This window comes from Ostrinia furnacalis, unplaced genomic scaffold (genome assembly GCF_004193835.3).
Source record: "Ostrinia furnacalis isolate ACB-3 unplaced genomic scaffold, ASM419383v2 OfSCF7285, whole genome shotgun sequence".
In the NCBI taxonomy this organism is placed as follows: Eukaryota; Metazoa; Arthropoda; class Insecta; order Lepidoptera; family Crambidae; genus Ostrinia; species Ostrinia furnacalis.
This window is the reverse complement of record NW_021137524.1, coordinates 204,544-220,944: the sequence shown is the minus strand read 5'-3', so window position 1 is coordinate 220,944 and position 16,401 is coordinate 204,544. Positions and strand designations below refer to the sequence as shown.

General features: G+C 39.3%; 2 protein-coding genes across 2 annotated transcripts in view; one reads left to right on the top strand and one right to left on the bottom strand.

Annotated features, from left to right (window-relative positions):
- LOC114363772 (actin cytoskeleton-regulatory complex protein SLA1-like) lies at positions 1–1,425 on the bottom strand. Its single transcript, XM_028319591.1, has 2 exons — positions 1,378–1,425; positions 1–687 (listed from the first exon to the last, which is right to left on the bottom strand). The coding sequence occupies exons 1-2, from the start codon at positions 1,423–1,425 to the stop codon at positions 1–3; spliced, it is 735 nt and encodes a 244-aa protein (XP_028175392.1).
- The window catches only part of LOC114363777 (putative fatty acyl-CoA reductase CG8306), a 32,550-nt gene continuing 17,561 nt past the window's right edge, over positions 1,413–16,401 (top strand). Inside the window, exons 1-4 of the mRNA XM_028319595.1 lie at positions 1,413–1,702; positions 6,356–6,607; positions 7,801–7,946; positions 8,234–8,343. Coding sequence (XP_028175396.1) covers positions 1,505–1,702; positions 6,356–6,607; positions 7,801–7,946; positions 8,234–8,343 — 706 coding nt within the window. The 5' untranslated portion in view covers positions 1,413–1,504. The remainder of the gene's footprint in view (positions 1,703–6,355; positions 6,608–7,800; positions 7,947–8,233; positions 8,344–16,401) is intronic.

Below are 16,401 nucleotides of genomic sequence, written 5' to 3'. Positions count from 1 at the left end.
CTACTGCCAAGTCGTATTGCTGGCAACATTGGAATTCGTTTGCGCGAAGTTTGGGAAGCTCTGGCCTAAGTTGAGGCCTCCGAATTGCTGGGTTAGCGGTTGCTGCGGTTGTTGACCGCTGAAGAACTGGTTCGTTTGAGGGAACTGCTGATTAGGCAATGGCTGCTGTGTTGGCGGGGCAAATGGCTGCTGAAACTGGTTGTTCATAGGTTGAAACTGATTGAACTGCATACCATTCTGCGCCGGCATTGTGTTAAAAGGCTGCTGATACCCGAACCCTTGGTACGCCGGTTGCGCGGGCGCCGGATTGAATTGGTTAACTAAGTTTGTAGATGGCGTTTGACTGTACAGAGCTAATATACTGTCCTTGGTTAACTTCGACTTCTCCTTTTCCGTGGGCGCGGCCTGTTTGAAGAAGTTCTCTTCTTCCACCTTGAGATCGGCCTTGGAGTCTTCTAGCTTCACTTCTGCGGGTTTTTCTTGAGGTGCCGAGAAAAATGAGGAGAAGATATCGTCGTTGTTAGCGGGTTTAGGGTCTGGTTTGGCGGAATCCAGGCCTAGAAGGTCAGCAGAGCCGTTAGAAGGCTTGCTAGGTTCGGCCTGGACCGTATTGGTAGGGGTGCTTCGCCCTAGTTTCGGGCTGACGGACGATTTCGGCTTAGGTAGACTGGGTATGACGTCCGATTTCTGGAAATGGAATCAAGTAGTTGTTTATTCGTCATCATAGGTATAAAGTCTCAATGATGTGCATACGAATTTTAATTACAATGCCTTGGAAGCCAATTTTTTAAATTAGTTATTGGTATAGAAGATATACAGTTCATCACGCCAGATAAGGACCAATCATTCGTTCAGGATGTTTATTTGATTTTTCTTCTCCCTTCTTTACGCTTATCGCGCATAAAGTTGTAAGTGCACTAACATTTTATTTTCTATTTAAAAGATTGTATTGTACAAATTACTAATAGTCCCATTAGCCCCTCGTGGTAAGCTAAATCCCACCAAAAACATTCTGTAAAAAACTAGCCAAGTCTCGATGGAGCTGCTTGTTTATCTCTAAAAAGTAATGAAATCTAGACAAAGTCGTGCCAAGTCTATGGTTCCTTACTGCGATTTCTTNCCCACACACAATAAAAACTCAAAACGAAAGAGAAAATCCCACAAATAGTGACTGAAAGTATCGCAACGACGCGGATCCTTCAACCACCGACGGCAGAATCCTAGTCTTGTCTTAGATCTGAGACAAAGCAGTTGACACTGTTGACAGAGGTTGCACAGATATGAGACAAAGCATAGGAGAGGTTAAATGTTGAGCGTATTAAATTAAAGCAGTATGATCTTTGAACTTTACCTGTTCCTGAACGAAAAGTGTCAAACCATGACATTGACATTTGATTTTGACAGATCACAGATGACGTCACTCATTTCAGTAAACTTTCTCGTTTCCGAAAAGTTGTGAAGTTTATTATTTATTTCTTTATTTCCAGATAAATAACTAAAGAAAATGCCCGACGATTCCCAAGTGCGAGCGTTCTACGCGGGGAAGAATTTCTTCATAACCGGCGGCACTGGTTTCGTCGGTTTGTGCCTGATTGAGAAAATATTGAGGACCATTCCTGATGTAGGCAAGTTATACTTGCTTATGAGGCCTAAGAAAGGCAAGGAAATCTCCGAAAGGCTTGAGGAGTTCCCAAAGCAGCCGGTAAGTGGTGCTTACTGATATTTTTTGACTAAAAAGGTTACTTAAGTGATTTAAGACGACCGGCCGGCGAAATACGCCTCAGAAAGGTTTTTGGTGAAAATCTTATTCAGCTTGGACTGCTAAATATACTTTAAATTTATAGTAAACAACATTACCATACATTAATTATTATTGGTTTCTCCTATGTAAATTTCGTTTAAACTCTACCTTGAATACTCTAAAGTTGTTGAACGAAATACGTCACCGACACTACGAGAGATTATTTGATTGAAAGGCTTTTTGGTGTAAAAATAAAATTATATTGTAAATATAAAATCAAGTTACATGTTTAAAAGTCAAGAGAAGAGAAACAAGTGACAGTCGATAAAAAACATAAAAGAAAAAGAAGTTTCTCGCCAGCCAGGCGAGCGGCCAAGGAGTTTGGTCGTATGCGACCTCTACAATAACAATTTCACTAGGCCGCCATTAGACAGACCTGTACATTCCGCCCGCCAAAGGACATTATAGCAGAATGTCCTTTAGTTATTTTAGAAAACAAGAAACAACAACAATCTCTTCCTTAGAGGTAATACATTAAGTTAACATAAAATGACATCCTTGCCTATAGCGAGGCATTGTAGTAAGTACACTACAAATATTTACATGCACACTTTATAACACATTGAAATTAACACAGTTTTAACAAACACAATAGGTTTACCGAATACATTTTAAAATTATTTACAAGGTTTACAAAAACAGTATTGCCGCTTACACATTGAGGTAAATGTTTTATTCCTTGCATGTGAATGCATTACCACAGTGTTGGAAAATGACTTGTGTTTGGATGGACAGTTTGTATTTACGACGCCTGAAAATATCCAACCTAACATCGTATCCTGAGCTAATACACGCCTATCTGCACTACGTTTTATGCCTGCTCGTGTGACCTGGCTGTATACCTCAGCGCCTAACAAGACGTCAATTTTGTGAGGTTTGTAATACTCAGGATCGGCAAGGTCCTCCGGTAACAAGTAGATAGTATCTACTGGACGTGCCTCTACTGATGGAAGCATAGATGTTATCGATTTCAAGACGAACGCGTTTACCTGCATACTGAAATTTGGGTCCAACCTAGACTTTATGTTTAAAGTCACAGTGGACTTTGTGGATAAACTATTATCCCCGCCTACACCTGTCACGGCGTGTTCGTTAGGTTTTTCTTTCAGCCCTAAGCGCTGAACCATTGCTTTCGTTATGAAAGATCCTTGCGAACCCTGATCTAACAAGGCTCGCATACCGCGGTAAGTACCATTTTTCGACTCGGCTTCAACCAAGGCAGTTGGTAATAAAACCGTTTCATTACATTGTCCTGTCGAAATACATGTTACTACCTTTTCATTATGCTTTCCTACTTGTGTGCCTGAACTAGCTTTCGTACCTTCCGCCCGCATGGCAGAATCAACGCCCTTCGCGCATTTATCTCCCGTAGATTTCGATAACCCGCTGGGATGTAACAACGTATGATGACGTTTCTTACAAATATGACATTTGAAGTTAGTTTTACAAGCCTTGGCAGAGTGATTATTGTACAAACAAATATAGCATAACCCTTTCTTTTGAGCAAAACACCGACGAGTTTCATTACTTTCGTGGGCAAACTTTTTACAATTCGCAATTTTATGACTATCTTTACAATATGTACAAATTATATTTACATTTCGCGAATGAAAAGATTGTGAACTTTTACATGTAACCCTCTCAGAACTAGTCCGCTCATTCAAGTTTTCTAGGCCTCGGAATCGTGCAGTTAAAAATTGAGCAAACTGTTCGTAGGTCGGCAATTCACCAGTCCCGTCCGATGAAATGTTTAACTCCCATGCCTTCCTAGTCTACTTGTCAAGCTTCCCACTGATTAGGTAAATGATAAAAATATCCCAAGATGAGACATCCACTCCTAAGTTCTTAATAGACTCTAAACAATCAGATGTGGTATTTAACAGATGTTTAATATCCTGAGCCGATTCTGTTTGCAAAGTTTTTTGATTGAACATACGGTTTAAAATGTTATTGACTAAATACCTTTTGTTATTGTACATAAGCTCGAGTTTTTCCCAGCTACTTATGTAGTTTTCAGCTGAAACTGAAATATTATTTAAAAGTTGTGCAGCATCTCCCACAAGATAAGCTTTCAAATAATATAACTTTTGTGCTGCATCTAGTGATTGATTATTGTGAACTAGTCCTATGAAAAGCTCTCTGAAAGTTTGCCATTCTATGTACTTACCTGAAAAGGTTGGAATTTTAATTTCAGGCAACTTAAACTGAGTTGAGTGTGGAGCTGGTTCTGTGTGTGAATCTAAAATGGGCAGTGAATGAAACTTATTTAATTTGTCCTTGATGTGAGACTTGTACTCCATATAAAGTTCCTCAACATCATCAAACACACTTTCCCTATAATAGTGAGATTCCTGTAATTCATCGTCATCAATAGTGCTTACAATCTCCTGTTGTGTTTTGAAAAAGACTCCCCAATGTTGCTCTAATACCTCAAGCCTGGTCTCAAGATAAGCTTGAGTCAGTCTATCTTTTGGAGACTTTTTGAAGTTCGTGAATGCTCTTACAATTGCAGCCCTAGTGGCCTCCTGAACCTTAACTAGCGGATCCATAGTTTACAAATCTATTTACAAATACACACAGCAAATAAAAATATACAAAACTATACAAACAAAGAAACACAAAATATACAATCAGTTTAAAAATTAAGATAAAATATGAGAATTGCAAAGTACTAATGTAGAATTTAATGTCCCAAAGTTATGTTTTAAATCTTCATTTTGTTTCGTATCAATAAGTAAGGTTTAAAGTACTCACGATTACACTTCACAACACACACTGTGACGACGATACGTGCACCATCAGCTCCTAGGCTCGTACTTCTCACTCACGCTCGCTTTGCTCGTTCTATGTAGCGCTCCCTAGCGCTCCTCGGTTGCCGCCAACCGCTGCCAAAGACTCTCTGCTCCTCCCGTACTGTTTATCCAGTCTACACCAGAGACCGGACCCTTCCGCTGCCGTGTGGTCACCGCTGACACCACTGCATGGACTCCAAGATAGCACTTTTGCTATCCGATAATTTCGTACGGGCGGTATTCCGAAGTATGGACTACCGTAATTTTCCTACCATCATTACTTCAAAGCCAATCCGGCTCGAAGGACCATGAACGAAATACGTCACCGACACTACGAGAGATTATTTGATTGAAAGGCTTTTTGGTGTAAAAAATAAAATTATATTGTAAATATAAAATCAAGTTACATGTTTAAAAGTCAAGAGAAGAGAAACAAGTGACAGTCGATAAAAAACATAAAAGAAAAAGAAGTTTCTCGCCAGCCAGGCGAGCGGCCAAGGAGTTTGGTCGTATGCGACCTCTACAATAACAATTTCACTAGGCCGCCATTAGACAGACCTGTACAGTTGTTTTCTCTCACAATCTATAAATTTAGTTCTGTTTGAAAGAAAAAGAGCTTTTAAAGATATGATCCATATTTTAAATATTCATTCAGTTCATGATATGATTACATACTTTAATTTACTAAATAGGGTGCATCCTAAAGTCTATAAGTAATTAATTTGATGTGACATAATATTAATATTATTATGTTTTCAGACATAGCATGAATAAGTATTAATATACTAAAATTGAACTGTTAGTACCAACAATTCCGTTAACTAAATTCTGAATGCATTATCATATTTAACATACATTTTAATAGTTATTGATACTGATTTATTTCTTAGTAGAATATCTAAATTACAGAATACAGGCATTATCTTAAACAAACTGTTTCATTCACTACTAAAACTAAATAAAATTAGTTTTGTTAATTTATTTGTAAGATGCCCAATTTAAATGATAAAACTAAAACAATATTAAAACAGTATTATGACTTTAGTCAAAAATTGTAATTTGTCATGCATTTAAATAAATCAATTATCCTCCATTATGCTAATAATTGATTGATTTATTTATAAATAATCACAACTGTCTGGTGTATAACCTTAACCTTCGTTTACATATTTCGTATACGAACTTATTGGTATTAATTTTCACTGCGTAATTTTCAGACGTGGAATTAATATTAAAATTAAGTCCTCCATGTTGTCAAATTAAATAATTAAAAGAAAAGTTATTTTATTTTTGCAAGTACACCTATAAAAAAACACTTACACGTCCCGTCAGTATTAACCCTACCACTGCTTCGGGACATTAAATGGGCCAGTGCTGAGAAGAAGTAGTGCAAGAGATTCAGTCAATTTCACTAAAATTGAAAAGACACGGGTCTTAACGCAACTTTTCTGTATGAGTTACATTATGCACTCACGGCTTGACGTTTCGACACAGAATACGGCTATATTGTAGCCATGGTCACAAGCAGACTGGCTTCTCGCGGCGTCGTCCAACTACCCTCATATTGTCATTTGTTACACCACTAGTGGTATAGGCTTTTAAAAAGCACTTTCACGTCCCAGTATTAACCCTACCACTGCTTCGGGATAATCGGCCAGTGCTGAGAAGAAGCAGCGCAAAAAACTCAGTCACTATCGTCAGCCAATAGCAAATACTTTAGTGCGTGTGAAAACAAAGCTCAGTCAATTTTCTTATATTACAGGTGTTCGAGAAGCTTCTAGAGAAAAATTCCACTGATATATTCAAGAAGATAGTACCAGTGGCCGGTGATGTGGGCGAAGAGAATCTTGGTCTCAGTCCAGCTGACCGGCAGACGTTGGCTGAGAATGTGAATGTGGTGATACATTCGGCTGCTACGTTGGACTTCCAGGAGAATTTGAGGCCAACGGTGAAGATAAATCTGCTGGGGACTCGGAAGGTTATGGCGCTGTGTAAAGACATGAAGAATTTGAAGGTGATGATGATGATTGTTATAGATCTAAAGCCCGGTCTCCGAGCACGTAGAATTTCGTCCAATGTCCCCAAGCTACCTATCCTTATCGCTCGCTCGTAATTATGTTGCTGTCGCGCTCGCACACTCACTGCGACCGCCCGTCGCACAGTCGCGACAGCAATATAATTACACGCGAGCGATAAGCATGGGCAGCTTGGGGTCATTGGACGAAATTCTACGTGCTCGGCGACCGGACTATAGCGCATAACTGAGTCAGTGCCTGAGGTGTAGGAGCGGCACGGGAGAGGTGACATTTACATAATCTGAACCATATCTGAAGACTCACTGACATTTGACGTCTCGAAAACACCCTCCCGTGCCTCAGGCACTGACCTAGTTAAGCGCCAGCTAGACTTTCAATTATGCTAGTATGTCTTATTTTAATGTACAAATGGATCCGATTTCTTTTTGTAGCGAAAACGTAAGTTGATATTATTATTCATCGTTCTTCACTTTTTCTTCCTATGTTAAAAGTGACAAACTTTGCAAAACATTTGTATAGATGACCCACGTTGAACTGTCCCACCAAACTCAATGACAGGGGCGCTACCATCGTTCAACTATATGGTTTCCAACATGGCAAAAATCGAAACCAGCGATCCGGTATTGACGGTGGCGCCCCACTGTCAATGTCATGCATAGGATAGTTCGCTACACATCAAGGTTGTGTTCTCAACTTTTTTAACTTTTATAGATCGTTTCATCCACTAGGACGCGCCCCACCAATGTTTGGTCTCGGTCGCGCGGGGTGCGGGGAGTTTGATCCGAGCAATCCGAGCGTCATTATTGTAGTGTGCGTGTGCACTCATGGATCATTTAGTGTGTACCGATAACACTCAAACATTAGCGGAAGAATGGTGGGGCGCGTCTTCGTGGATGAAACGATCTACATGTTTTATCAAGACAAGTTAGGCCCAGAACAGACGGTGAAACGCAACTGCAACGAAACTTCAACTTTCTGATGATTCTGATGAATGAAACTGAAACTGAAAGTTTCAAACTGGTCGCGTCATGTGTGGTCTCTCAACGGACGCTATGGCAGAAACTTAGATGCAGCTCAAAAGTAACTAGCAGTTGCAGTTTCGTTGCAGTTGCGTTTCACCTTCTGTTCTGGGCCTTAGTGGTATAACAATAATTTATTCAAATACCCACAGGTCATGATCCACGTATCTTCAGCCTATGTGAACTCTTACTTGAGTGAGGCCCACGAGAAAGTGTACGAAGCACCGGAGGACGCTGAAAAGGTGATCTCATTGGTTGGGACTTTGAGCGACGAAGCGCTGGAGGAGATTGAACCTAAGTGAGTTGTGTTAAGGCTTTAATCATTTAGCATGTAGAAAATGGGCATGTTTTCTTAAAATTTTTCACATTAGCCTCTATTCTGGTCTGCGAGCACGTAGAATTTTGTTCAACGACCCCAAGCTACCCGTCCTTATCGCTCGCGCGTAATTATATTGCTGTCGCGACTGTGCGACGCGCGCCCGCAGTGAGTGTGCGAGCGAGCGAGACAAAATTCTACGAGCTCACAGACCGGACTTTAAATAAAAAGCTTTAAAAAAGTCTTAATTGTTTTATTTTCTATTCCAGAGTGCTGAAGTCCCATCCAAACACATACACGTTCACGAAGCATTTGGCTGAGCACGAAGTGGTCAAGTGTGCTGATGTGTTCCCTTGCACCATCGTCCGGCCTACAATGAGTGAGTAAATATTATTATCATGATGGTTTGTCAAGCTACACTAATGCTGGGTTGCACCATCATACTTTGACAAACGTCAAAAGTTCAAATTCAAATTCAAATTATTTATTGCATGTCACATGGGCACAGAATAAGTAATAGTACAGGTACAGAAGGATTACTCCGCACGACGATTTAAATAAATGCGAGTCTTGCTGCGACGCGATACAGTGGAATTCAGCTCGCACAGCACTACGTACCTACAATTTTATTCACCTACAAGTTTTGTCTCTTTCTATCGCGTGCCTCTGAACTCTTCTTACGCTGTTAGGGTTGCTGTCTAGTGAAAAANCCCACACACAATAAAAACTCAAAACGAAAGAGAAAATCCCACAAATAGTGACTGAAAGTATCGCAACGACGCGGATCCTTCAACCACCGACGGCAGAATCCATCTTCATATTATTTAGATGTGCAGGTATTCATTAAAAGACTTTGCATGTCAGATACATGAGAAAAATTGACACTGTTTATGTAGCCTCTATGTAGCCTACCCTACTTCTCAAATCACAAGAAAAAAAAATTTACAATACTTATTGATAGTCGTGATAAAACTTTAAGACTCTTATCACAACTAATATTACATAATATTATTCATGAGATATCAAAAAGCACTGAAATTCTTCTAATAAAATTTATTACCAAATCCTAACCTAAAAATTGCGATTCATGTTTTATGACATACTCTTTTAGTTTTACACGATTTAATTTGAACAAGTGTCTGGTTACCTCGATTAACTTCTTCAGGGCCGGCTTCACAGTGGAACCCAGCGCATCTTGGGCAGTAACTTGGAAAATTGAAGGAGTTCCCTGAAGCGTCCGTGTAATGTGAGCAGCGTATACAGCCATAGTTTACTTATAAATTCTTAAATACTTTCACTGCACTGCTATAATTAATTTATTTAATGAATATTTAGGTCAGAGCGTATGTTTTTGCGCTATTTAATAAAAATTATGTTTGTTTATTTTCTGGAGCAAAAGGTCAGCCAGCTGGCTGGCTGTCACTCACTGACGTCAAATAAATGTCAAATGTCAGTGTCACTTCTAATCTGTGGTGTCATCCATCAACTAATGGTAGTGATGTGTGTTCGATTCAACAACGCTGTTAAAAATTATCGATAAGTCACTAATAAGTGGGCAACGAGTTGAAAGTCAATAACACAAGCAAAGTCCCTTGCACGTGCCCTAATATCCTTATAGGGCCTTTTGAATTTTTGCATATTATTTTGCAAGCCAAAACCTACGGACAACGTGAAGGTACGGAACTTATACGACACTAGTCAATAAGCAGCAATGAAACGCATTATTTACTAAAATAATTTATTAGTTATGTACTTACATAACAAGTCCTCTAAAAGCAATATGATTAGCACCTATGTACGAGTTAAGCGTGGTCCTTATTATACTACGAATGATAAGTTACTCGGAAATACAGTTCAGCAGGCACCACAATCCACCTGACTTCATTAAACAGGCTGTTTATTTTTTATCAGCGGTACTCAAAATGTAATTTATACGGATCACAAAGAGGATTAATTAGTGTTGCTAGCATTGCAATAGATACAAAATACGGTGATCCAGATGCGACAGCTTAGCAAACTTAAGAGTATTTTCACATAATTAAGAGCAACCTGTACATTGTTTTTCTTACCAATTTCTTTCCCAAGAAAACAATCAAAAGTTTTGGCCTATACGCTAAATACAAAAGAGATCTTTAAATTATCTTTCAAATATCAATGATATAATTTTCATTTGTATTTCACTAAACATGCATGAATCTTAATGATAAATGAATATTTTAGAAGGTGGCAAGGTGCGTCAATCAAAAAAAATTGTAAAAATTTGTGTGTATTACAGTTTTAATTAAAATTAATGATTTATTTATATCAATAATAATTTCTCACTCAAATATCAAAAAGTGAAACAATTAAACTTACAACTACATTAGTAAGTGGAAAAACGTCAACATTTGGTCCATGTAATGGTTGGTATTTTTGTTGATTTACATTTAAAATATAGTTAATGACTCGCGACCTTATGGCTTATAACACTAGGAACAATACGTCGAGCGTTTGCGAGCAGAATGCGAACAAAACGAGCAGTTCGCCCCCTTTAAAGGTATATTTTCACAGCCACGGAGCGTGCACATTACGCAAATCAAACGTCGCAGGTCGCAGGCCCGTGGAAATTAAAATATACCTTTATTATCACACATATTCTAAACACTTTCTTTCCAATATCCTAAAACGTTTTACTATTTGATATAACAATTACAGCTTGAAGAAGCCTCAAATTCTTTACTAAGATAATATGATAAACATTAAAAATAATTAAAACGCTCAAATGGAATTCTAACATTGAGCAAACTACGTTAACTAACTCAGTAAAATGCTTCGTAAAATATATATTTTTATTATTTTATTTTATTCACAGAATTCCCCTACATAGCATTACACATAATAAAATCGCAGAAGCACCCACCACTAACTGCAAACGCTTTTGGCTTTGGAGTTGCTAATAAAAAAAACAACTTATTAATCTGATTCCTTTAAATTACGTACGCTTTATCTTTACTCAAGATATGGAGCGATTAGAGGTGCTTCTGACTTCTTCGTTTATTTTTTTTTGTATAGGTAAAAATAAGATTATAAGAGTACATGGAAATCAAATCTCTAAATTAAGAAATTGTTAGTAAGTGATGTGACATTACATGATAAATAATAGTTTAAGTACAGTGTTATGATTAAATATGAAATAACAAATCTAAGTACTTATGGACAATAGAACACTTTCTTTTGGCTGTACCTTAGAGCAGTAAACAACAAATGCAATCTAGAAGTACTAAGAATAGACCAGGAACAGTCGTCAAGACGTCATCAACTATTCTTCTTTATTCTCCTCACACCAGCTGGCTATCTCGCTCTCATCAGTAGTAAGTCCACATACATATTCCACTTTATTCTGAAAAATTAAAACATTTTTTTCAATACTATTTAAATTTCCACTGTAAAGAACGCATAAGATTTTTTTATCGTTAATTTGTTTTAGTTTTCACACTAAATATTTATAGTAACAATCGACAATTGGATTTATTAATACTGCCACATCCCTATTGGGACTTGTTTGACTGTATGGCATAATGCCACTGACACAGGCCACTGACCTCTATAGATACACACTGGACTGGCTGCTGTCATAATATTTTTACTAGACAGATACGAGTGTCCATGGAACTAAAATTAGTGATCAAAAAATAAAAAAAAAATCAAAATCAAAAATATTTATTCAGTTTAGACCACAAGTGGCACTTATGAACGTCAATAGAAAATAATAAAAAAAGAAAAAGGTAGCCCTTATGGGGAACTTTACATGTCTCCTTATCTTTTGGGCCCTACCAGCGCTTCGAGACAAACATATGGCAAGTGCTGAGAAGAAACGCCGGAACAAACTCAGTCACCACTTATTGCCAGGAATTATCTAACGGTAAGAATAGTCTTTAAGTACATCAAAAAATATGTGCAGACTGAACTGACCACGCATCCTTGTCATCAATATAGTCTCGAACCTTGTAGTACCCTTTGGACATAAGGGTATTTTTTAATTTAATTTGAAAAACCACTTACAATAGTGTTAAAAATCTAGATTTATTATAGATTCAGTAAAATAATAATATTTTATGTAATAATATCGAATAAATGTAATTTTAAATATAATTCCATATTTTAATAAATCAATATCAACTAAACACACTCTAGTCAAGTGTAAGTGGTGTAGTTGAAACTAATCGAGTATAGTTTGGATATGACTTTTTTTACTAAGCTCTTCCAAACTATACACGATCAGTACGCAAAATTCGTGTATAGTTTGGAGTCACAGATTTACAAACGGGCACTACAAAATATACACGAGCAGTTTCCTATGGGTGCGTTCTGGCCATGTATAGAACGGAAAGACGCGGGTATGACTCCCCCTCGGCCAGAAGCTGAGTATTACATTACCCCCCCCCCAGGCCAGAAACTGGGTATGACTTGACTTCCCCCCTCCCCCCAGGCCAGAAGCTGGGTAAGGCTAGCCCCTCCCCCCAGCCCATAGAAACTGGTTATGACTTGACCCCCCAGTGTCATCAGCAAATAATACTATCTCACAAAGGTCCTTTGAATAAAAAGGTAGATCATTTATATAAATCAGAAAGAGCAATGGTCCCAGTATTGAGCCTTGGGGCACTCCCATTTTTAGGGGGGCGCCCGAAGAGTTAGTTCCGTGAATATTTACTTTTTGTAATCTGTCTGAGAGGTAAGAGTGTAATAGGCTTAAGGCCTTGCCTGATACGCCATAATGTTCTAGCTTAAATAACAGAGTTTGATGATCAACACAGTCAAACGCCTTCGATAAGTCACAAAATACACCAATAGCATCTTTTTTCTCCTGCCAAGCATCGAAAATGTGTTTGATAAGAGCAACCCCTGCATCGGTCGTACTTTTCCCTTTTGTGAACCCATATTGTTTTTCATGAAACAGTTTATTTAAGTTAAAATGAGACAGTAGTTGATTGAAAATATTTTTTTCAAATATTTGATGTTCTTTCTCGCTTACTCCTATGGTTACTTTCTATTGTACTTCAAAATTAGTTCTCGGGACACTCGTAGCGTTTCAAATTGGCTCACAAAATTAGCTGTTATTTGTATGACACAGCCTGTCCAGTGTTTACTGAGGTCAGTGCATAACGCCTTTGCCTTATAAAGGAAAGAATCGATCCAAAACCATGTGATTGGAAGTACACACGGCCACACCGTTAACTATCCATTTCCGTGTTTGCTCTCGCTCTCAACATGGTGATTGTTTGCGATAGAACGAGACGATATGACAGGCAATGGATAGTTATAGACTGGTCCGCGAGCACGTACAATTTTGTCCAATGACCTCAAGCTACCCATCCTTATCGCTCGCGCGTAATTATGTTGCTGTCGCGCTCGCACACTCACTGCGGGCGCGCGTCGCACAGTCGCGACAGCAATATAATTACGCGCGAGCGATAAGGATGGGTAGCTCGGGGTCATTGGACAAAATTCAACATGCTCATAGACCGGGCTTTAACACAGTTGCGGCTGGTACGCACGGCTAGGAGGCGGAGTTGTTGTACTGCGGCCGGCCCGCCAGCTCCAGCAGGTAGCGGTCGGGGTGCTCCATCCAGTCCGCCGCCGACAGCTTCACCTGGGATACATTACAATAGTTTTTATTTCAAAGAAAGGCATACAAGCAGGAAAAACATAGGTACACAACGAAGGAGATACACAAATTAATGTACAGATAGCTGCTTGTGCCCCTCTGACAAAAAGGCACCCGCTCAGCATACATCAAGACCGCGCCAGGGCTTGTCTCGAAACTGATTTTCAGCGGAGGCCCTCTGTTGTCAGCAGGGGGGCGCAATGTACAGGAAAAGAAGAAGAAAAACAGGGCAATCATACGAGAGTAAACAAACAAAAAAAATAAATTTACATTGAAATTCAATTCTATTAAATTTAGATTTTAATTATTCATTTACATAACTAAAACATTTATTTCAAACTAAAATTATTGACTTTAAACAATCAAATTAAAAATTAATAAATTACCTAATTAAATGAAAATTAAAACAATACTTAATACTTATTTGTACACCAATGGTAAAACAACTCATAATATTATTACGACGATTTGTGTACTACTGGTAGACCAACTAGAGCACTATTCAGTAAATTTGTCTCTAAATCAAACCTTAAAGCATTGGTTCTCAAACTTATTTAAGACGCGCCCCTTTGTCGACCATACAAAAATTCCGTGTCCCCCTCCTATAGTTAAGATTATTTATTGGTCGTATCGAGCAGTCTGGAATGCATTCTCTCAGCGGTCGCAGGTTCCTTACAGATGGCCCGCGCCCCTCTTTAAAGGTCTTTGCGCCCCCCACTTTGGGAACCAATGCCTTAGAGATACGGATGGATTAGGCGAAACTGTTTGGATTCCTTGTAGTTTTGTAACCCTAAAAATAATAATATTTAAAATAACTTATTACCTGTCTCTGGCGCTCTGCTTCTCGCACTTGCCATTTTTTGATTTCTAACTGCGTTTCTCTCGACGCCTGGTCACCGCAGCCCCAAACCTGATGGCAAAAAATACAATCTTAAGTTTAAGTCACAGATCAATATCTCGCTACCCTGTATAACATGTCAACGCCTCAGGCCCCTCTTTCCCACTGGGCACTTTGGGCACATGCCCAGGGCCCCGGGACTGAGGGGCCCCCATCTGCTAATAAGATCTGTTTCCAGATGATAAGGGCCCCCCTTAATCCTTAAATGCCTAGGGGCGCCTAGTAGGTTAAAGACGGCCCTGCAACGCCTCGTATCATAATTATGTCATTGCCCTGTACAGTGCGTCACTGCCCTGTAAAACACGTCGCTGTCTTGCACAGCACCTTACTGTCCTGTATCGTACGTCACTGCCCTGCACCGCGCGTCACTGCCCTGTATCGCGCGTCGCTGCCCTGTATCGCGCGTCACTGCCCTGTATCGCGCGTCACTGCCCTGTATCGCGCGTCACTGCCCTGTATCGCGCGTCACTGCCCTGTATCGCGCGTCACTGCCCTGTATCGCGCGTCACTGCCCTGTATCGCGCGTCACTGCCCTGTATCGCGCGTCACTGCCCTGTATCGCGCGTCACTGCCCTGTATCGTACGTGACTGCTTTATATTAGAGCAGTGGTTGCCGCGGGTCGGCGCGTCAGTCCCCTGTGTCGCGTNTACCGCGCGGAGTGAGCCAGGCCTGACATGGGTAAGGGTTGACAAGAACATAATATTGAACATGTGAAGTTTGTTAAACTGCATACAAAAAACACCAGTTATTGTTAAAACTACGGTTAAAATTGGTGGTGCAACTCAGCCATGCACTGTTGCACTACCATAACATTAACCATAGCTTTAAAATATTAATTGACAGACTTTTGATGTTTGTAATAATAGCTAAATCAATTGTTGACTAAGCGTTAAATTATTTTAATAAGACTTTAAAAACCTCATCATTGCTCAATGTTATTGGCCATTTAAACCGTTAAATAAATTATAATATGTCAAAGTCAAGATGAATGCTGCATAAAATTTCTTAATGCTATCTTTTTAATACAATGATATCGAAGAAAAAAAACCTGTATAGGTAAATCTGGAACCTGTTGTAGGTATCTATTGTACCAAGCAATATGTATACTAAGGCTGAGTTTGCACTACTTAAACAGTAATTTAAACACCAGTGTTGACAGATTTTTGACGTTTGAAAGAGCTGATGTAAGATGGTGCAACCCAGCCTAAGGTATTTGGTAATCTGTAGGCATGGACCTGTGGCGATCTATGTATGCTTGTACGCCACAATGCAATGCAAACTCATTCGTCCGCCCGCGGCACTCCGTGCCGCGCGCTCCTGGCCGGCAATAAAAAAGAAGTTTTTAGGTCGTCACTTTTGACACTTCACTGCGACTCGCTCTTTTAATTTTATTCGGATTGATAATTTTATTTCTTTTATGTTTTTGTAATATAGTCAATTGTAAATACATTTCTTTATTCAATGCCGCTTATAATTTGATATACACCTTCGATAAATTAATGTGAGGAGACGTTCGATTCGTCTCCCACATATTGGTGACCCCGTACATAAAGAAGACGCAAGAAAAACGTTTCGGTCTGCTGACAACGTGGAAGACTTACCTGCTTACTTCTCGTCGCGACTATCTACTACGTTGCTACATAAGGCTGGGGCTTGCTGCAAGCGGTGAATATTTTTTATAATTTTTATTTTACAAAATGAACGACTCTAAGGAAGAAGTTTTCAAAGTCGGAATTCGCATACCGCCCTTCTGGCCCGAAGAGCCTGCGTTATGGTTTGCGCAACTAGAAGCACAGTTCGCCGTGTCTGGTATTAGCAGCGATCAAACGAAATTTTATTACCTCGTTTCTCAACTTGATCGTCAGTTTGCAATTGAAGTACGAGACATCATAAC